We start from the raw sequence: 23,839 nt of genomic DNA on the forward strand, positions 1-23,839 counted from the left end.
GAAAAGCTGCAGGCTGCTACCTGGGGTGAGAACACCCTCAGGGAAATGCAGGTGGCGGCCTGTGAGGGCTGTGGGATTTGAGGCCCCTCATGGGCCACCCTGAGGTCTCACTCCTGGTCCCTTGCCCCACGGGGAGCTGATCAGAGAAGAGCTGGGTGCACACGGATGGGGTTTGGGAGAGGCCTGCAAACCCCGAGCTCCACAGGGTCCCACTCAGAGCTTGTGAAAGGCAGGGGGCTCCCCTCCAAGCCAGGGTCTCGACCCCAAAGCCCTGTGAATCCCAGTTCTGAGGGGTGGCCAAGGCCGAGGGGCCTGGACTGGCGGATTCAGCAGAACCAGGGGCAGAACAGTCCACGTGCCACATCCTTCTCTCCGGACAGGAGACATGGAGGCCTGACCCCCGAGGGGCCCCGTCCTGCCCTCCCCTACCCGGCCCCACCAGGGCCTCAGCCCCACATTCCACGCAGGCCTGCAGCTTTAAGCCATCCGCTGGGGGCTGCCCTGCAAACTGCTCGTTCCACATTCTCGGGTGGTGGGGTGGGTGGGGTGCGGGCACGCCCTCCCGGGGAGGCCTATAAGGGCTCGGGGGGGACGGGGCCCAGGAGGGGAGCGGGGCCTCACCAGCCACGTCCTCATGGCCCTGCTGCTCTTGCTGCTTCTGGGCCTCCTGGGTCTCTGGGGGCTGCTCCGCGCCTGCACCCGAGACCCCTCCCCAGCCGCCCGCTGGCCCCCGGGCCCTCGCCCGCTGCCGCTCATCGGGAACCTACACTTGCTGCGTCTGTCACAACAGGACCGGTCCCTGATGGAGGTAGGTCAGGGAGCCTGGGCAGCTCTTGCCGCGTGGACAGCTGCCGTGTCCTGGCCCCGCTCTTAGGGAAGCCCAGCCCAGTTTCCACGTGGCCGGAGGGCCCACCCTGCTTTTGGGAAGGGAAAGCCGCCCTGTCCCACAGGGAAGCAGACACACTAAGAAGCAGCCCTGGAGGTGCCACCCAGGGTCCGGCCCCAGAACAGGAGTCTGGAGGGCTCCCTGGAGGCGGCGGCGTCTGCTGAGAGCCCACAGGAGGCCGGGCTTAGGGACGGCAGAGGGGAAGAGGTCTGGGCCTGTCGGCTGCCTGCTCAGCCCCCTCGGCCCTCAGTGTTCAAAAGCAAACACTTCCCACTTTTGAACCTCTGTTTCCTCATCCGTGAAGTGGGAAGAGGACCTGTGCCTCCTGGGCAGGGATGCTGAGGACAGAGCGTACGGGCACACGGCACGGGGCAGCCTGACCGGCACTGTCGCTCTGTCCTCGCTCAGGCAGGCAAGGTCAGCGGGACAGGACTGACCAGTCGGGCCTGGGCCCTGCCTCTGGCTGCCCCCAACTGCGGGCTGGGGTGCTGCTGGCCGGGCTGCAGCCGAGGACGGATCAGGGTCTCTGGGGGCCAAGCCCGTCAGGCCCTCACTCTGTGCAGACTCTGGCCTTTCAGAACGTGCCACCCCAGCAGACAGCCAGCCCCTAACCTTGCTGCCTGGACTCAGGGCTTGAGCCTCCCAGGAATTTTGGCTAAAAAGAAAATCCCACAACAGCCATGCCAAGCACCAGATGGCAAGAGGGCTCTGTGGGCTCCAGGCTGGACGCTGCCCCCTCCACCCTGCACCGCCGGCTTTATGGCATCTAGGCGCCCCCCCCCACCTGCCCCCATTTTCCCTCTGTCCCCACCCCTACCCAGCACAGGCCTGGCCTGAGGGGACCTAAGGGGGGACCTTGTGGGTGATGGCTGCCCGGGTGACCCCCGCCATCCCTGCCAGCTCTCAGAACGCTATGGGCCGGTGTTCACCGTGCACCTGGGGCGCCAGAAGACGGTGGTGCTGACGGGGTTCGAGGCGGTCAAAGAGGCGCTGGCGGGCCCCGGGCAGGAGCTGGCTGACCGGCCTCCCATCGCCATCTTCCAGCTCATCCAGCGAGGTGGAGGTCGGTGTGTGGCTGGCGCTGCAGGGGTCTGCTGGGTGTGGGGGCACCTGGATCCCAGGAGGGGTGGGGGCTCCAGCAGCGGGAGAGGCTCCCAGGGTGGCCTGGGGAAGAGCAGGCAGGAGCTGGGCCTCCGGGCTGGTGCTGGGGAGGGCCAGGTGTCCACACAGCAGGTCAGGTGCTGAGAACCAGCAAGCAGGGGTCTTTTTATCCCAAGTCAAGAGGGGCCGGGGCCAGCCCAGGGAACGGGAGTGGGGATGGGGGTGAGAGCCCAGCCGGTCTCGCTGCCCCGAGGTCAGCCTGCTCACTTCCTGCCCACTCGCCTAGCAGGGCTGGCTGGGGTGGGAACCTGGGCTCACTGGGCACTGCATCTGCCCACAGGCATCTTCTTCTCGTCCGGGGCGCGCTGGAGGGCTGCCCGCCAGTTCACGGTGCGTGCCCTGCACAGCCTGGGCGTGGGCCGGGAGCCGGTGGCTGACAAGATTCTCCAGGAGCTGAAATGCCTCTCGGGGCAGCTGGACGGCTACAGAGGTGAGCAGGGGGCCGGGGACGCCCCTCCCCGGGCCTGGACGTGCCTGAGGCCTGTCTCCCTCGCAGGCCGGCCCTTCCCGCTGGCCCTACTGGGCTGGGCTCCCTCCAACATCACCTTCGCGCTCCTCTTCGGCCGCCGGTTCGACTACCGGGACCCCGTGTTCGTGTCCCTGCTGGGTCTCATCGATGAGGTCATGGTCCTCTTGGGGTCCCCTGGCCTGCAGGTGAGGGGCTGCCTCCTGTCCTTTGGGTGTGGTGGAGTCCGGGGCGCTGGGCGTGCAGCGGGAGGACGGGGGCCCCAGCGCTGTCCCCTCTCAGCTTCTTGGCCCTCCCATCTTGCACAAGGAATCAGACTCAAGGGCCTGAATCAGGACCATCCGACGTTCACTGGTCGTGTGGTCTCAAACCAGCCTCTGTGTTCTCCAGGAAATGGGGGATCCCCATCTTCCCCCACGCCCTCATCAGTAACAGATGCATCTGCTCAAGGGTGGGGGCGGGAGGCAGGAATGGCTTCCCCAGGATTGCGGGAGACTCCATGTCCGCCCCCCAAGCCCTGACAGTCCAGGCACCTTCCTGCTGATGCCCTTTATAGTGCCCCAAAGCCACAAAAGTTGACCCCTCTGATGTTTGGAACTCATGTGTATTTCATTTTGCTTCAAAATGTAAAGTTTCCCTCTTTTTGGTCCTCACCGTGTCTGATGTGTGTTTACCGAAGCCTGCATCTCAGGTGTGATACCTGCATCACGGCTGGACCCAGAGGCCACGGGTCCTGGCCCTCCTGGCTTCCCAGAGGCAGGGCCGTGACGGGAGGGAGGGCAGCGGCGGGTTCACAAGCGAGAGCAGGGGGCACAGCTGCCACCCGTCCTAGCCAGGGTGAGACCACCTTGCCTGCTGGTGGAGCCAGGCGGGCCCAGAACCCACCTGGAAGATGGAGGCTGCGTGGCACTGTGTGGTCTGGGGCAGCCCCAGGGCAGCAGAGCGTTCCCTGGCCTTCCCTGCTGGTGCCAGCTCCTTACCACGGAGGCGCCGCGTGGAACTCGCTACTGGTGATCGCGGACGCCCCAGGAAGGCGAGTGGCACGAGGCGCGGCGGGGCTGTCACAGGCAGTCACAGGGCACCCACTGGTGCCAGGCTCACCCCTCAGATACAGCCTCGTGGGCTGACTCCGTGGCGGCCCCAACTCTCCGAGGCCTGAGGTCTGCTCTGTCTTCCATTCCATGACTCACAGGGGTTCAAGATTACTTCCACGGTGGCAGCTGCCTCCCTCCTCCCTCTCCAGGATGGAAGGAGGTCCTGCTGTGCAAACCTGCCTGGCTGTCCCCTTCCGGGGCACGGACGGGGGTTTCCTGGCAGTTCCTGGTCCTCCCTTGAGGGCTAAGGGTCCCCGTTCTGTGGCCGCCTCCAGCACATCCACCTAGAGTCCCTGGGCGTGAACACAGCCACTGGGGACGATCACCGCCTGCCCAGGGTGCAGCCCTGGGGCTGCGTCCTTATCTCCGCTCCTCCTGCCTCCTGCCCAGCTGTTCAACATCTACCCCTGGCTTGGGGCCCTGCTCCAGCTGCACCGGCCGGTCCTACACAAGATCGAGGAGGTCTGTGCCATTCTGAGGACCCTCCTGGAGGCACGGAGGCCCCACATGTGCCCAGGGGACCCTGTGCGCAGCTATGTGGACGCCCTGATCCAGCAGGGACAGGTGTGCCGGGACCCAAGACCTCCTCGAAGGCCTGTAGGGGTCCTGAGGGACACCCCAGGGGAGCACGGCTGGGGAGGGGTCCAACTGGTCCTGCACCAAGCTCCCTACCTCCTGGCTGGGGGCCCTCTCAGAGCCTCAGTCTCCTCGTCTGTGAAACGGGGCATCCATAGTGCCTGCCTCGGGGACACTGGGGGATGGCTGAGCCCAGATCACCGGGGCATCCATAGTGGAGCCCAGGGCTGGGCTGGGTCTGTGGGGTGGGGGACAGACCCCAGATCATCCCACGAGCCCTGCCCCACACCTCTGCAGGGGGGTGACCCCGAGGGCCTGTTTGCTGAGGCCAACGCGGTGGCCTGTACCCTGGACATGGTCATGGCCGGGACAGAGACGACCTCGGCCACACTGCAGTGGGCCGCACTTCTGATGGGCCGGCACCCAGACGTGCAGGGTGAGACCCCGACGCCTGGCGAGACGGATCCTTCTGCCCCCGGGGGACCCCCAGGGCCGAGGGATGGCGCTGCCACCCACGTGCCCCACCCTTTGCCCCAGGCCGGGTGCAGGAGGAGCTGGACCGCGTGCTGGGCCCTGGGCGGCCTCCCCGGCCGGAGGACCAGCAGGCTCTGCCCTACACAAGCGCTGTGCTCCACGAGGTGCAGCGGTTCATCACGCTCCTGCCGCACGTGCCCCGCTGCACCGCCGCCGACATGCAGCTGGGCAGTTTCTTGCTCCCCAAGGTGGGGCTGGGCCTCCCTTGCCCCTTCCATCTCCTTTGGGGTAGGCCTCGGCGGGTGTCCAGGGGCACTGGGACGGCTGAGCGTCTGGTGGGTGCCTGATGACCTAGGGCTCCCCAACCAGAGGCAATAAAGGGCATCCAGCCAGGAGCAGGAGGGAGGCAGCCCTCACCCCACAGCCCAGCACTTGGTCTGGCCAGCAGACCTAGTGCCTCCCTGCATGTCCTGGGGTCCCCTCCGTGTGTCCTGTGGGCATCCCTGTCCATGTGTCCTGGGGGGTACATCCGTGTGTCCAGGGGGTCCCCTCTGTGTGTCCTGGGGGTCCCCTCTGTGTGTCCTGGGGGGTCCATCCGTATGTCCTGGGGGTCCCTCTGTGGTCCTGGGGGTCCCCTCTGTGTGTCCCAAGGGTCCCCTCTGTGTGTCCCGAGAGGTTCATCCATGTGTCCTGGGGGGTCTCCTCTGTGTGTCCTGGGGGTCCCCTCTGTGTGTCCTGGGGGGGTCCCTCCGTGTGTCCTGGGGGTCCCCTCCGTGTGTCCTGGGTGTCCTCTTTATCCCTGGGGCCCCTGGCTGTGTGCCCGGGGGTCATGTGGCTTCCCTGGGTTCGGGTGCCTCACCTGCAAGGTGGGCTAACACCAGGTGTGGCGGGTGTGGCAGGAGCTACATCCTGGAATGAAACTTCCCGACCCAGGCCCCATCCCATCTTCCCCGGGGCCCCTGTCTCTGTGCCCTGGCTGCCCCCACAGGGCACGCCCGTGATTCCCTTGCTGACCTCGGTGCTCCTGGATGAGACACAGTGGCAGACCCCAGGCCAGTTCAACCCGGGCCATTTCCTGGACACGGACGGGCACTTTGTAAAGCGGGAGGCCTTCCTGCCTTTCTCTGCAGGTCAGCAGCCCTCAGGGCTGGGGTGGGGCGGCACCTCCAGGGCTCCAGGGTTGGGACAGCCCCAGCTCTGCCCACCGCCTCTGCACCCACCTCCTGATCTCAGGTTCTGAAGGCGGCTGTGGTGGCTGCTCCTCTGCTCCCCTGGGGAGGTCCCCACCCCTCCCCTCCAGGAGCAGGCCTGGTGCAGCCCACTCTGTGCCTGGACATCCCCTGTAGGCCGCCGAGTCTGCGTTGGGGAGCGCCTGGCCAGGACCGAGCTCTTCCTGCTGTTTGCCGGCCTCCTGCAGAGGTACCACCTGCTGCCCCCGCCTGGCACCCGCCCGGCCTCCCTGGACACCACGCCCCCCCGGGCTTTCACCATGAGGCCGCGGGCCCAGGCCCTGTGTGCGGTGCCCCGGCCCTAGGGACTCCCCCAGTCCCCAGGTCCTCCCGACCTCTCCCCTCCCACCCCACAGCTCCGACTGCTCTGGGAGGGCCCTGAGGACTCCCACCCCCACCCCCACAGGATCAGCAACTGCTTCCGGTTACACCCAGGCCTACCCCTGCCCGACCCTGTGGGACCCCCACCCCTCCAGTGCTGTCTGCAGCTCAGACCCTGCCAGCCCCTAGGAGCGCCTCCAGGGCCCTGCCCACTCTCCCACCCCGAAGCTGCACTCCCACCCACCTAGCTCCCCCCAGGGCCCCCCAGCACCTGCAGCTGGGGCTGCAGGGAGACAATGGGTGGCTGCATCCAGCCAGAGACAGGCGCAGGTGGGTGTCCTCAGCGTGTGAGCCCTGCACTCACCAGGTCCCGGGACTCCTGCAGACCCCACTCCATTCCCGCTCCTGGAACACTTCCTGCAGCTGCGCCTGGAGGCAGTCGGCCTGCAGTGCCAGACCCTGAGCCAAACCACCGGGGCTGCCCTTGGTCCTCCATGCGTATGACAGGCAGGGAGGCGAGGCCCACATTCTCCTTCAGAGACAGGCACTGGAGCCAGAGGCTCCCGGGTCTGCCCCATTTCCTGGGCACCTGAGCAGACCTATTCCACTCCGGGCTCAGTTTTCCCCTCTGTGAAGTGGGTGATGGTGACCCCGGGACCAGCAGGCTTTGCCAGGAAGGCGTGGGTGCCGAGGAGTCCCAGACTGAGTGCTGTCCATCAAGGATCCGGCCGGGACCAAGAGCATCCCAGGAAGGATGGAGGCCACTGTGGAAGGAGGCACTGCAGGGGCAGCCCCTGACCCCAGGAGGGTCTCTGTGTGCTGAGCTCTCCCAGGCTGGGGCCACAGGAGGGACGTGGCGGGACAGAGACGCCCCAGGCAGGTCCTTCAGCACCTGAGCTCGGGGGGCCCACCTAGTACCTCCACACGCCTGCCCTGGGGGAAGCCACAGAGCCAGCCCCTTTAGTGGCAGCCAGGCCGGTCTCAGGACGCCCCCCACCCAGAAGGCAAGATCCACCCAGCGCTGGGGCCCCAATCCCGGCCTCTATGGGACTCTCGCGTATCTGAAATTCAGACTGAATGGGGCCTGTCTGGCAAACCCTGGTAGAACCAGCCTATGTTCAGGCTGTTGGCCCTGGAGCTGGGGGGTGGACCCCGGGATGTCCCAACAGGCTGTGCCCAGGGGAGGGGTGTGGTCACCGTTTGGCTGGCAGGTGGCTCTGGGCCGGCCTTGGGACACCCAGCCTGTGGGGAGCCCTGGGCTTGGCTGCGCAGACATAGAGGGTGTTGACACAGACCTCCCTGGCAGGACCAAGGGTCTTGCAGGGGAAGCATGGGGCTTCCTGGGGGGGGGGGCGGGGTGGGCGCCTCAGCCCCTGAAGACAAGCAGCACTGCAGTGGCAAAAACAGAAACGTTGACCGGGCACAGTCGCTCACGCCTGTAATCCCAGCACTTTGGGAGGCCGAGGCAGGCGAATCACGAGGTCAGGAGTTCGAGACCAGCCTGACCAACATGGTGAAACCCTGTCTCTACTAAAAATACAAAAAAATTAGCCGGGCATGGTGGCACGTGCCTGTAATCCCAGCTACTCAGGAGGCTGAGACAGGAGAATCGCTTGAACTGGGAGGCAGAGGTTGCAGTGAGCCGAGTTCGCGCCATTGCACTCCAGCCTGGGTGACGGAGCGAGATTCCGTCTCAAACAAACAAACAAAAGGAAATGTCGAGCCGCACAGTGGCGCGTGTGCTGGTGGCGGCGTGGTCGGCAGTGTGACAGTGGCGCGTGTGCTGGTGGCGGCGTGGTCGGCAGTGTGACAGTGGCGCGTGTGCTGGTGGTGGCGTGGTCGGCAGTGTGACAGTGGCGCGTGTGCTGGCGTGCTCGGCAGTGTGACAGTGGCGCGTGTGCCGGTGGCGCCGTGGTCGGCAGTGTGACAGTGGCGCGTGTGCTGGTGGCGCCGTGGTCGGCAGTGTGACAGTGGCGCGTGTGCTGGTGGCGGCGTGGTCGGCAGTGTGACAGTGGCGCGTGTGCCGGTGGCGCCGTGGTCGGCAGTGTGACAGTGGCGCGTGTGCCGGTGGCGCCGTGGTCGGCAGTGTGACGGGACACCTGGTGTCTGAGACGGCCCTGGCCCCCGTCCCAGCACTGACCATGCACGTGAGCAGCAGGCAGCCCCTCACCGAGAAGAGAGGATAAGCCGTGGCACGTTGCCGCTTGTGCCACGTGAAGCGGCGCCCCAAGGCCAGGACGCGGTGGCCGGGACACACGGGTGCACGGCAGGCCTCACACTCCCGGGTGGGGCCGCATGGGCAGGGCTGCTGCTACGGAGGCTGCTGGACCCGCTGAACCCGCTGCAAGGACGAGAAGGGGAAGGAGGGATGGGGGCTTGGCTGCATTCACTCACGTATTTCTGAGGAAGAGCAGGGACCGAGTGCTGGCTTCACTATTCTCCTCTCAGACATTTGAAATATGACACTGAAAACTTGAAGGGCAGAGAGAACGGGGTCCTGGCGCCAGGTGGGGCCACGCGACGCCCCGCCCAGTGTGACTGGTGAGCCCCTCTAGGGCGCTGGAGGGTGAGGAACATTCCAGGGCAGGGGCTGTGGAAAGTCCCTCCCAGCTGTTGTCGGGGCTCCTGGGTGGGGTGGAGGACTCAGGCCCCGCCCTCCCAGTCCCGCAGGGGACCCCGAGGCCCACGTGGGGAGGAAACGCTGACCCTGTCCCGGCCCGCTTCATGGAGGCCCAGCCGACGTGAGGGATGCCAAGTACAGGGTGATGAGTGACGGCTGAGCTTCCCCTCAAAGCACTAAGACAATAAACAACCCCGACCTCTCACCCAACTCATGAGACCTCTCACCCCATCTCACCCAGGAAGAAACAACCCAGCGAGATGACAGGGCTTCTCCATGGGGTACAGCCAGGGCCCCCCAAGTTAGACGGTCCAAATGCCTCATCCTCAAGTGTGAACAAGCCTAACTTGGCGAAAACAGAGTGAGCAGGTGTCAAATCTCCTTCAACTCATGCCCATGGGCGTGGGCAGGGGCGTGGGGCGGGTGGGAGGGAAGGGGGGGCCGAGGGAGACTCAAACCCCAGAGGTGCCACCTTCTCAACCGGGCAGACCTGGGTGCCCCCATTTCGCACAGCTGCACTCAGGCTGCTGGCCAGGTGCACAGGCACGTCCCATGGGGCTTGCTGGGAAATGCCAGGGCTTGGCACCGATGGGACAGGTCACTGTCTATGCCTCATTTCCAAGTGTTTCTTTGTTGCTATTTTTAAAAACTGTGATAAAATACACGTACAGAAAATTCACCGTCAGCTATGTTTAAGTACACAGTTCAGGGGCAGAGGCACATTCACAGCGCTGCGCAGCCACCACTGTCACCTCCAAAGTCTCCTCATCTTCCCAGGCTGAAGCTCCGCTTGGGCTAAACACACATTCCGAGTCCCTCCCCAGTCCTTCTCCTTCCTGGTCTGTGGGTGTGAGGGCTCTGGGGACCTCGAGTGAGTGGGGAGTGGTGGATTTGTCCTGATTTATCCACGCACCTACCAATGGGTCCTTTTCAAGGGTCCCAGAGAACTCTGGCAGCGGGCAGCCCACGAGCCCAGCTTCCTCACGCGTGGATTTCGGGAGATGCCTCTGTGGACATCTACCCCATGGTGCCCAGATGTCATGGGAGAAGCAGACACCCCGAACCCCATAGTTCACAACGTGGCTGAGCTGCTCCCCGGATGTCTGTCCTCAGCAGCGGGGGGACGCTGAACCCGGCCCCTGTACCCCCCGCCTCTAGGTCTCCAGGGAAGGACCCTCCTGGGGTGGGCGGGCTGCTCTTGGTCCCAGATCTGCTTCTGGGTCTGAGGCTGGCCCTCAGCCATGCCGCACGTGCCTCCCATCACCCTCCTAAGTCAAAGCAAAACAAAACCACACAGTCCCCGAGCCATCTGCAAACCTCCCACAGCAAGCTCGGAGGGTGAGGCCCCCCGGGCCACAGCAAGCTTGGAAGGTGAGGCCCCCCCACAGCAAGCTCCGAGGGTAGGGCCCCCCCACAGCAAGCTCGGAGGGTGAGGCCCCCCCACAGCAAGCTCGGAGGGTGAGGCCCCCCCCACAGCAAGCTCGGAGGGTGAGGCCCCCCCACAGCAAGCTCCGAGGGTAAGGCCCCCCCCACAGCAGGCTCGGAGGGTGAGGCCCCCCCGCAGCAGGCTCGGAGGGTGAGGCCCCCCGACAGCAAGCTCGGAGGGTGAGGCCCCCCCGCCACAGCAAGCTTGGAAGGTGAGGCCCCCCCCACAGCAAGCTCGGAGGGTGAGGCCCCCCCACAGCAAGCTCGGAGGGTGAGGGCATCTGAGCGCCGGGCTGGCCGGGCTTAGGAGACCAGGCTTTACCCACGGATATGCCGTTTAATAGAACCCAAGCGACCCAAGGGGAACTGCCAGGCCACCCCTCACCCACACCCGCAGGGCACACACATGCAGGGCCTGGGGGCCCCGTCCAGTGCGGTGGGGGTCCTGGTTCAGATGTCCTGAAGCTCCTCCCTTGGAGTGGGCAGCCCCCATCAGGAAACTTCTGGAACCCAGAGGGTGGAAGCCCACCTCACTCTGGGACCTGGGCCCTCCCTGTGATCGCTGGGGCTCCCTCAGAGCGGGGGTCTTCTTCCCACTTTGGATGGTGAGGGGGAAGGAGGTAAGACGGTGGGAGGGCTGGGTGGGCTCACCGGGCTTCAGAGGGCGGCGGGACTTGGACAGCTCAGCCCAGCGCCCAGCTGTCTCTCTGGGCAGGTCTCACGAATGCCCTGAGGCAGGCCCATCACTGGTCAAATTCCCCGCCCCTCTTACCTGGACCCAGTCCCTTGTGAAATCTAAGCAAAGTCCTAGGGTGTCTGAGGTCAGAGTGCATCGGGTGGCTGCTGCTGCATAACAAGCGGGGGAGGGGGATGGCCCATGGCTCTGGACTGCTGGGCCACAGGGGTGATGAGGTGAGGCTTGGAGGAGTCTGTAGGGTCCTAACTTTGATGACTATTCAGGGTTTGAGGCTGCACTCAGCTTTATCACCTGTGAAACCCACGCAGCCAGCAGGGGTACCAGTGGTTCTGAGGTCCCAGTGGGCGGGGGGTGGCCTGACCCAGGCAGGGCAGGGGGACGGCAGCTGGAGCGCGTGGACAGCGCCCGTTCCCTGGGAGCCACTGGAGGGCGCACGGCGCACGGCACCCAGCCAGGGCGTGACTGTGACCGGAGCAAGAGCCGAGGGGCTGGACGGACGGCAGGTGGCGCCACCTGATCTGTGCAGGGACAGGCAGGCATAGAAAGAGCCCAGCTGGAGGCAGCCGGTGCTCCAGGGAGGAGTGGGGAGCGGACAGCGCCGGCCCAGGCTGGAAGGTCAGCTTGAGGCTCTGGGATGTAAACACTGGGCACCGACTCATCCAGAAATAAATGCCAGGCGCGGTGGGAGGCCAGGGAGGGAGGATCGCTTGAGCTCAAGAGTTTGGGACCAGCCTGGGCAACATAGTGACGCCCCCACTTCTACAAAAAATACAACAATTAGCCAGGTATAGTGGTAGCAACTGTGTTCCCAGGTACTCAGGAGGCTGAGGGCGGAGAATCCCCCTTGAGCCCAGCCCGGGGGGATGGAGGTGGCAGTGAGCAGAGCTCACGCCACCGCACTCCAGCCTGGACAGAGCGGGACCCTGTCTCTAAAAAATGCCACTGTCTTGGGGGCTCGGAGGGAGGGAAGGGCTCTGAGGGGTGACTCAACAGCCAAACCTGTGTCATTCTTGGTGGAGGTGAGCAAACGGCACTTGGTGTGAGCTGTTTCTCAGACATCGATCCTGCAAGAAACTGCTCAGAGGCCGCTTCCTCAGAGGGCTGGGTGGGCTGGGGCAGGGGACGGTTTCCGGAAGCCTCACAGTGCTGTGAGGGGTCTCCAACCCGCTCTGACGAGTGTTCACGCCATGTCGGGGAGGCCCCTTTGGCCTGGAAAGCCAGGGTCTCCACAGGTCTGCTCACCCCCACAGGCAATGTGATTCTGACTTCCAAACAATGCTCCTTTATTTTTAAAAATTACTTTTATTTTTATTTATTTTTTGAGACAGAGTCTCGCTGTCACCCAGGCTGGAGTGCAATGGCACGATCTCGGCTCACTGCAACCTCTGCCTCCCGTGTTCAAGCGATTCTCCTGACTCAGCCTCCCGAGTAGCTGGGATTACTACAGGCGCCCACCACCACACCCAGCTAATTCTTGTATTTTTAGTAGAGATGGGGTTTCACCAGGTTGGTCAGGCTGGTCTCGAACTCCTGACCTCGTGATCCACCCACCTTGGCCCCCCAAAGTGTTGGGATTACAGTGCTCACTGCACTAAACTTGTTTTAGATGCCGGCTCTTGCTCTGTGGTGTAATCACTGCGCACTGCAGCCTCGACCTCCCAGGCTCAAGCCATCCTCCCACCTCAGCCTCCCGAGTAGCTGTGACTACAGACACATGCCACCATCCCCGGATTTTTTATTTTTTGTTGGGGGGCAGTTTAGCCATGTTGCCCAGGCTGGTCTCAAACTCCTGAGCTCAAGCGATCCTCCGGCCTCCGCCTCCCAAAGTGCTGAGATTACAGGTGTGAGCCGCTGCACCTGGCATGAGTTATCAGTGTGTGGCTTGGTGTTTCTGACACCCGCACACACTTGCATACCTACTGCAGGGAACATTTCTCCCTGAGCTCAACCCAGATGTGCTTTGTCACAGCCCACCGCTTACGGCCTTGGACACATGTAAAGGGAACAACACGCATGCCCATGCTAAGTTTGGCCCCTCACTTGGCACAAATCTCGATCCGCTGCCTGGCCTGCTGCGGGTCAGCAACTGCCCTCTCCACTGAGAGGAAAGCTTGCCCAGGGACGGACGTGAAGGATGGACATGAGGGTCGTCACCAGGCTGAGGTGGGGCTTCCTTAGCCGGAGGCTTCCTGGCTCAGGAGTCCCACACAAGCGCTAGCCGAGACAGGGGCTCACAGCCCGTTCTCTGGCACACACAGCCCCAGCACAGGTGGCCCCATGTGGTTGGCCCCTGGGGTTGCATGGGCAGGTGCCCTCACTGACCTGCACGGGGTAGGGAGACCCCAGGGCATTGCGTGGTTCTCTGAGCTGCATTCCAGGTGACATCTCTTAACCAAACTTTGGCATCTTAAGCCAGAGAGCCCTGAGGAACTTGGCACCTTACGATCCACAGAGGTGGGAACCCTTGACAGGAGAGCACTCCCCAGCCGGTGTCAGGGGAGCATCTGTGCTGTCGAAGGGAGGCCCAGGTCTTCAAGGCCTCTTCCCACTAATGGTCGGTGAGGACTCAGCAGTACCCACCGTGTTCCCTTTCTGACTTGGCTGCTGGGAAGCTCAGAGCTCTGGTTCCGGATCCATCAGCCCTGCCTTCTGGAGGCTGCTGCCCTTTCTTTGCATTTTGCGGGTCTCCCTCTGCTGTTTGTTGGTGTTTAAGGTGCCTCACAGCATAGGGGCCACCGAGCACCGACTGCTGGGCTGACCACAGACCCTTCCGAGCAACTTCTCTGCAAAGCTGTGCTGCCAGGAGCCGGATCACAGGCACCGCCTTGCAGATCTGAAGGTTCGTGCTGTGCAACGTGCCTTCCTGTTTGTGAGTTCACCTGACCTGCACCAGGAGGGGTTGGACTCCTTGCCTGCTGCCGGCAAGGCCCGCCCTGGGCCAGTGGGGTGCACACAGCAGGGCCTGTGTCGTGGGTTGTCAGAATCTTGGCCACAACAGTGCGGGGGACGGGGCTGGGTGCTGGCCAAGGAAGAGCAAACAGCCTCATCGCCTTCCCACAGCTTGGTGGGTGCAAAGAAGACCTGGGGACATGGTCCTTAGGGTCTCCTCCGGCCCCGAGTCTCAATGTCCACATAGAGACAGCCTGAGTGGTCAGCCAGACCTGCCCAGACCACATCTTAGCCCAGCCCTGGGGTCTTAAGGGAGCTAAGAAGGAAGTCACAGTAGACGTCTGTGGGTCACAGTGAGGCCAGTCACCGCTCTGAGGTGCAGGCCCCGAGGGCCATGGCTGAGGAGGCCAAGCCAGGCCAGCAGTGGCCACAGGAAGCCCAAGGCCCTGTGAGGGGTGACAGCCCGGAGCCTGTGACTCTCTGCTCTCACGGGGGTGAGGCCGTGCTCCCACCTCCCAGCTTGCATGCAGCTCTGTGGGTCGGCGGCAGCCAAGGCAGGCAGCCTGACCTCAGCCTCAGCAGCTCTGTTGCGGGGTGGGGCACTCAGGGCCTGAGCCAGCGTCCCAAGGCTGCCAGGTGGCGGCTGCAGCTACTTTTCTGCTCCACCGTCAGTTGGGGGAGCACTGAGACAGCAGCACGAACCCCCAACCTGGGCTGGGCAGGAGGCAGCTCCGGGGCAGCAGCACCTGGGTGTCTGCTCTGCGGAGGCCCAGGCCGTAGCCGCTGGCCTCAGCCCTTCCCGGGGCCCATCCTGGAACAGACTTGGCCTTGCAGTTGTGCACGGACCTCCTTGCCATGGCCACCCGGCCCTCCCTGGCAGTTGCCCAGAGCTCTGTGGTCACCACGGCCTTCCCGATGCCCTGCGGCACATCACTTGGGGACAGGGACCACGTGCTGCTGGGAACAGGAAGTGTGTGGCTTGATTCTGTGCGGCCTAAGCGTGTTTCCTGCCAGGGTCAGTCACTGCCAGCGCTGGGAAACGGCTGGCCTGAACGCAAGCAATCACCCAGTGCCCACTGCCAGGAACGCCACATACGGAGCACCCCCAATGCCATCCTGGGGTGGCCACCACTAAAGACGAGGTCGCGGCCTGGCATGCGCTGGCATGGGGGACATGAATTCTGCAGTCCACAGGCAGGGGACGCACCACACAGAGCAGGACCCACGGCCACTGGTGGGTCGGGTTTTATTTCAAATGCAGCCACAGAGACGGTATCCGACTCCACAAGCCCCCAGCAGGGGCTCCCCATGACCTGCTATGACGCTGTGTGGGGTCAAAGGAAAACAGGCCACAGCCAGGCCCGTCGATGGATGCAGGCAGGGGACCAGGAATGAGGCCCACGCAGGGGGATGGGGAATTAGGCGGAAGGTGCAGGTTTGCAGCTGGTGGGAGGGGCCAGCGTGGCCCAATCTCTAAAATATTCCTGGTAGAAAAATAGACATTTCCCTCCAAAGCAGATTCCTGGGGCTCGAGGGCCCCTCCAAGGCCAGGGGTCCGGGTGATTCCAGAGCGTCCACATTCTGCGCTGAAGTCACTGAACCTGCCATCACTTTCACAGCCGTCACCGGCCAAGGAGGGTTTGGAGGAGAGAAGGGGCCCTTGAGAGGCTCTGGTGCTGGTGATCCCGGCCCACACCACCAGAGGAGCTGAAAGCCCTTGCTCGGCCGCTGCCCTGCTGGTGATCCCGGCCCCCACCGCCGGAGGAGCTGCACCCCGTGTGGTCTGAGGCCGCCCTGCGCTGGGCAGTGGCCCCGCCCTGCACTGAACCCGCTAGGAGAGCAGCTGCAGCACCTGCCGGATGCGCTGGGCCCTCCCTGGCAGGGAGGGATCGGAGCCCTCCTCGTCCAGCTCCCGCATCAGAGCTTCTGCCTTCTGCACCGTCAGCTCTCGGGCCCGGCCCTGCAGCCCCTCCAGGTAGGCCAGCAGGGTGGAGAAGTGCTCATCGGGAACCTGGACGGGGAAGAGACGGAGTAGGTGAGGGGCAGGGCAGGGAGGGGCCACTGAGCAGCGGGAGACAAAACGCTGCAGCCAAGGACACCCGGGCCTCAGGCTTCCATCCTCCCACTGTGGCCCGAGGGTGTGGGCGGCCTGGCCACAGACCCTGCCCCAGACACTGGAAGAAGAAACGCCTGTTAGAGGCAGACAAAACACTGAATTAACCTGGGTAAAACAGAAGCCACGTGGGGAGAAGAACATTTCAGAAACATCGTAAAAATCCTCAGAAAAATGAGAAAATATGACACAAATTAAACAGGGGTAGGCCGTGATAAAAGGTGCATTCGGAACAAAAAGCCACATATGCTCTGGCACTTGGCACGCTCGCCTTTCTGCTCAGGGCGGCAGTGGCCAGGTGGCATCTCTTGGTGGCCTGACCCTTCTCTGCTGGTGGTGGGGGCACCTCTGCGCGGGCTCGCCGGCCACCTGCCAATCTGCTCTGCAGACAAGTTTCCTCGGGTCCCTGCGGCAGCGGCTCTCAACACTGGGCTCTTTTCATTATTGAGTTAGCCGAGTTCTAATTCCACGTGGGACCTGCAAACTTCTCCCATTCTGTAGCAACAATTTCACTTTCTGGCTAGTCCTGTATGCAGTGCAAAGTCTTAGATTCTTTCTTTCTTTTGAGCCGGTCTTGCTCTGTCGTCCAGGCTGCAGTGCAGTGGCGCGATCTCCACCTCCCAGGTTCAAGCAATTCTCCTGCCTCAGCCTCCCAAGTAGCTGGGATTATAGGCAAGCATTACCACACCTAGCTAATTTTTGTATTTTTAGTAGAGATGGGGTTTTGCCATGTTGGCCAGGCTGGTCTCGAACTCTTGACCTCAAGTGATCCACCTGCCTCTGACTCCCAAAGTGCTTGGGATTACAGGTGTGAGCCACCGTGCCTGGCTACACAGTCTTAGATCCTGATGAAGGCACTTTCTCGACTTTTTCCTTTGTCACTTGTGCTTCTAGAGTCACATTTAAGAAACCACTGCGTCACCCAAGGTCATGAAATGGACTCTTAGGTTTTCATCTAAGAGTTTTGGTTTTAGCTTCTAAATTTAAGTCTTTGATCCATTTTGAGTTAATTTTTGCATATAGTGTGAAGCTGGGGGCCGCATGCATTAAGTATCAGCATGTTTGTAAATATGTACAGTTACAATACATGTGAAATAAAAATGTATAAGTAAAATGCACACTTGCGTGCTTGTAAATATGTTTAACTATGATAGTGTAAGATACTTTGCGTGTGTGTGTACACACATATAAATGGCGAACCAAGGATTTGCCTAACCAAGGATTATTTTTCTGTATAAAAAGCTTTGTATAAAGTTTACTTTGGGTAATAGTAACATATAAATAAAACCACGTAAACTTTGGTTAAAAAACAAAACAAAACAAAACGTGGAAACCCAGTTGTCCCTGGCTCTGTTAAGAGGTTTCCTCCACGTGGAATGGGCTTGGCCGGCATGCTGGAATCAGCTGCGCCAGGCGTGAGGGTTTCCAGCTCCCCGGGCTGTTCCAGTCACTTCTACTTCCAGCCTTGTGCCCGCCCCAGTGTCGCGATTACCGGAGCTTGCAATAGGGCTTACGATCGGCTTGCAATAGGGCTTACAATGTGTATGTCCCCTGACTCTGAGGAGAGAGAGTGGCTTGAGCCCAGGAGGTCGAGGCTGCAGTGAACTGTGGTCGTGTCACTGCACTCCAGCCTGGGCGGGACCCTGTCTCAAAAAACGCCCATAAAAAACCAACAACAATAAAGTAATGAAAGCAAGTGGCTGCAGGCTATGCCTGGAATGTCCCAGGGCTGTGAGTGGGGCCAGTGGGCCTGCCCCGCCCTGAGAGTCTGCAAACACAGGCAAGGCAGGAGAAAACCGCCCCCTGCCCCCAGCGCACGCGCAGAGCACGCAAAGCCTGGTCTCTAGTAACGTGGGCGCAGGAGAGCCGGCGAGGCAGGAGCACTGCCCACCGGATGCAGCTCAGCAGAACCATGGGCTCCTCCAGCCTCACAGGACAACGGGCAGCTCCAGCCCACTGCCCAGCAGCCGGGTTTAGTTCAGAATTCTGTCTCGTTTCATCCTGTGAAACCCCATCTCACATCCTGCTCCTGAAAAGGGCAGCTGCCCACACACGCACGTGTAGACACACGTCACGCGCACACACGCACGTGTAGACACACGTCACGCGCGCACACGCACGTGTAGACACACGTCACGTGCACACATGCACACGGGCAGGTGGCCTCCCTAAGGTCGCCCTGTGTTGGTTTCTGCCCTGAAGGCCAGGGGCAGGGCTCCTGGAGGAGGCAACGCTGCTCATCTCTTAGAACAAAGGCACCCGGAGACCCGCCCTGCAGTGGGCCCTGAGGGCGGCCCTTTCAGACTGTGGCTTCTGCTGTCAGGGCCCCAGTGTGCACAGGCCTTGGCCCCCGGGAGACGTGCCTGCCCCGCCGTGCACACACCTTGTCACTGTCATACATGTGGAGCAGGAGCCACGTCTGCCTCGTCTTCTGAAACCTCCAGTTCTTGTGCTTTTGGGCCCATCTAGGGAAAGGAAGACAAACATCTCAGGGTGCTGGGCAAAAGGCTCCCGGGCACCTGTCTGCCCTGACAGATCAGGGACCTCATCTTAGGAGAGGGAGCCCCACCAGGTGCTAAACACCAAGGCCTCATGTGAAGGGGGTTTTTGGAGCCCCTCCCCTGCCCGAGGAGAGGAGCTGCAACCCCACGCCCTGCTGCCGCCTGCCCAGGAAGCATGTGGACGCCACTCTTACCTTGGCCACCCCGGGGCTCACGACTGACCCCAAGTCCCCGTGGGCTCCCCCACCCCATGGGTCACACGGATTTTACAGAGGAGGAAGGAAGAAGTTGAGTTTCTCTGGGAGGAGAGGGAGCGACTTAATTGATGATGTATTTTCTATATGAAAATGGGAAGACTGTAAGGAACAATACCTGAGTCCCAGGCCCTCACAAGGGGGCAGTGGGCCTGGGGACGAGCAGCTGCCGGATGCTAGAGAGGCTGCTCCCCAGGGCCACAACCGCCCCGCCCCCGCCCCCACCTTGCTCCTGCACTAGGGCCTGTGGACATCAGGCAGCTGGGGATGCAGCGAAGCTGGCGCTGTGGGTAGGACAGGGCCAGGCAGGGTTTACTCCAGAGACCTCCTCCCAGACATGTGTTTCCAGGGCCAGGCAGGGCAGCCAAGCCCAGATGCCTCCATCAATGTGCAGGCCCAGGTCTGAAGACTGCAGCTCAGCACAGGGGAGGACCCTGCGCCTGCTGTGAGCGCTGCCCAGCCTGCCTGTCCCCACTGCCATGTGGGTGAGTGGAGTCCTGTGGGTGGGGAGTCCCGTGGGTGAGTGGGGTCTTGTGGGTGGGGAGTCCTGCAGGTGAGTGGGGTCTTGTGGGTCTTGTAGGTGGGGAGTCCCGTGGGTGAGTGGGGTCTTGTGGGTCTTGTAGGTGGGGAGTCCTGTGGGTGAGTGGGGTCTTGTGGGTGGGGAGTCCTGTGGGTGGGGAGTCCCGTGGGTGAGTGGGGTCTTGGGGGTGGGGAGTCCTGTGGGTGAGTGGGGTCTTGGGGGTGGGGAGTCCTGTGGGTGGGGAGTCCCGTGGGTGGGGAGTCCGGCTGTGCACCTGCTAGGTGACACGCCAGCCCCATGTGCACTGACGCAGGGCTCCTGCGTGATGAGAGGAGCCTCCAGGGAGGTTTAATTTTAGTTCCTTTCTTTTCAGACAGCCCCTCGTGGTCTGCTCCCTGGATGCCTGACCCGGCCAGCGTGGGCCCTCTGTGAGGTGCACCTGGGCCAGCCAGGCCATGGCATCTGCCTGCTGGGGGCTGTTTTACCGCTGCAGGGCAGAAGTTGGCATCTCAGCTCTGCCACCTTCTAACTCTCCCACCTTGAGCTGCTGCTTTCCATCAGCCTGCTTCCTCCTTGGGAACCTGGAGTGGTGACCCCACTTCACGGGTGTTCCCAGAGCCCACGCACGGCAAGTCAGTCACAGCTGCTCTGCACACTGCCCTCCCATGGGGCCCGAGGCCACAGCACTGCTGCCCACAGCCCTGAACCAAGGGCGCCTCTCTCTCACCGAGCCCCCACCAGGCAGGCTTCAGGCCGAGCCTGTCTCCCTCGTCACCGAAGATGAGCCGTCCCACTCTTGGCCTCGTCACTGGGGGAGCAGACACAGTGAGGGGTGGGTGGGGTGCTCAGTGTCGCCTGTGGCTCCCACGGCACTGGGCGAGGCCTCCTGAGTGATGGCCGCCTCTGCCACCCACCCTGGGAACTAGTCCCTGCACAGCTGCAGACAGTTCACAGGATGCATGACACAATCCTCTTTCTCTCTGCCTAGGTGGGGCAGGAGACAGGAGGTCCCATCTTGGAAAAGGAAAGAGAATAGCCAGAGGGAAGTCCCTTGTCCCCAGCATAGCGGGGGCCACGGCCACTGCAGGGTCATCTGTCCAGAGCTGCCTAGAGCAGCCCTGAGAGAAGAACCTCCTCCCCTGTGGTGCTCACCGGCTGGGTGGAGAACCAGAGTCCCTGCTAGCCCGCTGGGCTTTAAAAAAAAAGTGGGGGTGGCTGGGCACAGTGGCTCACGCGTATAAGCTGAGCACTTTGGGAGGCTGAGGTGGGCGGATCACAAGGTCAGGAGACTAAGACCATCTTGGTTAATATGGTGAAACCCTGTCTCTACTAAAAATACAAAAAATTAGCCGGGCGTGGTGGCGGACGCCTGTAATCCCAGCTACTCAGGAGGCTGAGGCAGAAAAATCGCTTGAACCCGGGAAGCGGAGGTTGCAGTGAGCTGAGATTGCACCACTGCACTTCAGCCTGGCGACAGTGAGACTCCGTCTCAAAATAAACAAAACCCCCACAAAAAGCGGGGATTTCTTGCTGAACCCCCTTCCAAAAGAAAATCGAGAGGGGGTCCGATTTTGAAGCCGGCCCACAGCCACAGTGTCCACGTGCTCGTAACTGCAGCAGGAACTGCCAACCGGGGTGAGTTTACGACCCAATCCCCACGAAGGCCTGGGTGGGGCTGGCACAGGCAGGGGCCGGGTCTCATGGGTTGGCCGCTCCTCCCACACGTGGAGCTGGGCTGTCCCTTGGCAGCGGGGCAGTGGGCCTGAGTAGGGAAGGACCCCCAAGAAGTGTCTCCTAAGCTCCGCGGATGGGATAGTTTGGCCTCTGCTCTGGCCTTTCATTCCAGGGTTCCAGACCTGGAGGCCACAGGTTGCAAGGAAGCTAAGACGCCATGCTGTGCTGGGCAACACGGGGGGCCTGAGGAGGGTGGGTTTGGGCTGCCCCACGGCCGGAGTGACTTGCTCTCGTCCCCCCGCAGGTGAGTGGGGGACCCCGTCCCTGCTGGATCTGTGCGGCCGGGGTCCCAGCTCCTCTCTCTCCTGTGGGGGCACCACCTCCCACCTGGAGCAGACCCAGGCAGCGGGCCGGCCCCCAAGAACGGCGAGCTAAAGCCAGCAGGGACCAGGGAGGCAGCAGTCAGCTCCCCACCCACCCCCAACGTGAACACCCAGCAGGTGTGGCTGAGGCCCTGAGGGATGCTGGTTTTCTTCTTTCAGTTATATGGAAAGTCAATCTTCAATTTCCTGCGTTAAGCATATAAACTCCTTTTTCTCTTTAATGAGGAACAGGCTTGCCCGCTGACAGCTGTGTGCATCGCTCGTGTAACTACCACAGTGGACCCAGCAGCCCAGAGACCCACAGAAATTAGAGGGACTGCTCCCAGCACTCCCAAACTTCCGCCTATGCAAGGCCAGGGCAATACGGCTCTGAGCTGGAAAAACGAGCTGGGCGACCAAGCCCGGGGCTCCTGCTGGGAAGACGAGGGGACGGTCACACACAGGGAAAAAGCACACGACGGTCACAGCGCAGGGAAAGAGCCACGACGGTCACAGCGCAGGGAAAGAGCACACGACGGTCACAGCGCAGGGAAAGGGCCACGATGGTCACAGAGCAGGGAAAGAGCACACGACGGTCACAGCGCAGGGAAAGGGCCACGATGGTCACAGAGCAGGGAAAGAGCACACGACGGTCACAGCGCAGGGAAAGAGCACACGACGGTCACAGCGCAGGGAAAAAGCACACGACGGTCACAGCGCAGGGAAAGAGCCACGACGGTCACAGCGCAGGGAAAGAGCACACGACGGTCACAGCACAGGGAAAGGGCCATGATGGTCACAGCGCAGGGAAAGAGCACACGACGGTCACAGCGCAGGGAAAGGGCCACGATGGTCACAGAGCAGGGAAAGAGCACACGACGGTCACAGCGCAGGGAAAGGGCCACGATGGTCACAGCGCAGGGAAAGAGCACATGATGGTCACAGTGCAGGGAAAGAGCCACGACGGTCACAGCACTGGGAAAGGGCCACGACGGTCATAGTGCAGGGAAAGGGCCACGACGGTCACAGCGCAGGGAAAGGGCCACGATGGTCACAGCGCAGGGAAAGGGCCACGATGGTCACAGCGCAGGGAAAGAGCCACGATGGTCACAGCACTGGGAAAGGGCCACGGTAGTCACAGCGCAGGGAAAGAGCACACGACGGTCACAGCGCAGGGAAAGGGCCACGATGGTCACAGAGCAGGGAAAGAGCCACGATGGTCACAGCACTGGGAAAGGGCCACGGTAGTCACAGCGCAGGGAAAGGGCCACGACGGTCATAGTGCAGGGAAAGGGCCACGACGGTCACAGCGCAGGGAAAGGGCCACGACGGTCATAGTGCAGGGAAAGGGCCACGACGGCCACAATCCCCTACCCCAGCCTGTGGGCCCTCACCCCAGCCCTGCTGCACAGCTCCCACCAGCCCCAGCTTCACACAAAGCCAGGAGCACCCAGGAAGGCTGCAGAGGAGACGAACCCTTGAGATGCAAGAACAGCCCAGGGTATGGTCACAGGTCACAGGCCAAGGTCACCGTGTGGGGACGCTCGCTGCCCAGCCTGTGACCTGGGTTCTAGGGACGGGGCATGAAGACCCCACGGGCACGGGGTCCATGTGTCTCAGTGGGCAGAGCCTTCGGGGGATCTGGAGGGGAGACCCCCGGGGCATCCTGGAATGGGTGGGGTGCCTCCCGGAGAGATGAGAGGAAACTCTCCACCGTTGAGGGCTCACCAGAACAATTCGGGGTCTCCTCCGCACACAGCCCACCTGGTCGCAGATGGCTTTGCCTCCAGGAGGAACCCCTCATGGAAAGCCCCTAAGATGGTCATGGGCCACGGCGGCCAGCACGTCCTTTCTGAGTCCCAGCCCAAGCCCTCTGCAGGGGGAGGACAACTCAGGGGCACCTACCTTCACCGCTGCCCCTGTGCTGGGGGCTCTGGGGTGGGCCAGCCGTGGTGTGGCCAATGGTCCCCAGCAGCCCCCAGGCTAAGGACACTCCCCTGTGGGAATCCCCTGGCTCCCTCTCTTGGGAAAACCCTGAGTTGCCAGGGATACCGTGGGCTCCACACACCCACGTGGGCTCTGATCCGGCAGCCAGATGTGGCTGGGCTTGCGGGCGCCCTTGGAGACCCCCAGGAAAGAGGAGGAGCTCCTGCCCGGGTGCCCACGTCTGTGGCTGGCCTCCTGGTGTGTGGATCCCAGGCCCTGGAAGAAGCTCCCGTGGGAAGGGGCTGCTTTGTTTCTGAGGAGTAAGGGTCCCCCTCCTCCCACACGCAGGACACAGCGCCTCCGCACAGGACTTGCCGCTGTGGGGTCGCGAGTAGCATGAGGGGGCCCCGGGAAGGTCCCAGAGGAGTAAAGGAGGGTGAGGCCGAGGACAGTAGCAGGGCAGGCTCCCAGGCACTCAGGACATTCCCGTGGGGTGCTCGGAGGGTGTGCGATCATGGGAGGGGAGTCAGGGTGCCTCCAGGGTGAAGACCAGGGAGGGGCAGCCACTCTGTGGAGCAGCTGGTCCCCCCTCTCCTGCCCACGTCCCCAACGTCCCCCTTGTGCTAACAGAGTCCACACTGAGAGCAGCCG

The 23,839-nt window shown here is 62.6% G+C and overlaps 2 protein-coding genes across 4 annotated transcripts in view; one reads left to right on the top strand and one right to left on the bottom strand.

Moving 5' to 3' along the window:
* Window positions 1-634: 634 nt before the first annotated feature.
* LOC100593644 (cytochrome P450 2W1) lies at window positions 635-6,191 on the top strand. Its single transcript, XM_012502543.2, has 9 exons — window positions 635-808; window positions 1,787-1,949; window positions 2,328-2,477; window positions 2,544-2,701; window positions 3,998-4,171; window positions 4,481-4,619; window positions 4,721-4,905; window positions 5,646-5,787; window positions 6,004-6,191. The coding sequence occupies exons 1-9, from the start codon at window positions 635-637 to the stop codon at window positions 6,189-6,191; spliced, it is 1,473 nt and encodes a 490-aa protein (XP_012357997.2).
* Window positions 6,192-15,048: 8,857 nt separating this feature from the next.
* Window positions 15,049-23,839, bottom strand: part of C20H7orf50 (chromosome 20 C7orf50 homolog) — a 124,782-nt gene continuing 115,991 nt past the window's right edge. For all 3 annotated transcript variants that reach the window (XM_004091597.3, XM_003278677.4, XM_030801053.1), the window contains exons 4-5: window positions 18,335-18,416; window positions 15,049-15,849 (exon numbers count right to left, since the gene is read on the bottom strand). In XM_004091597.3, the coding sequence (XP_004091645.1) occupies window positions 15,670-15,849; window positions 18,335-18,416 (262 nt within the window). In that variant the 3' untranslated portion in view covers window positions 15,049-15,669. The remainder of the gene's footprint in view (window positions 15,850-18,334; window positions 18,417-23,839) is intronic.

The sequence above is a fragment of the Nomascus leucogenys genome, chromosome 20 (genome assembly GCF_006542625.1).
Source record: "Nomascus leucogenys isolate Asia chromosome 20, Asia_NLE_v1, whole genome shotgun sequence".
Lineage (NCBI taxonomy): Eukaryota > Metazoa > Chordata > Mammalia > Primates > Hylobatidae > Nomascus > Nomascus leucogenys.

Bases quoted from the DNA above. Each gene is read 5' to 3' on its own strand.
- LOC100593644 (XM_012502543.2), top strand. From the start codon at position 635: ATGGCCCTGCTGCTCTTGCTGCTTCTGGGCCTCCTGGGTCTCTGGGGG. The intron at 2,478-2,543 runs GTGAGCAGGGGG...TCTCCCTCGCAG, and splicing joins GCAGCTGGACGGCTACAGAG to GCCGGCCCTTCCCGCTGGCC. The intron at 4,172-4,480 runs GTGTGCCGGGAC...ACACCTCTGCAG, and splicing joins CCCTGATCCAGCAGGGACAG to GGGGGTGACCCCGAGGGCCT.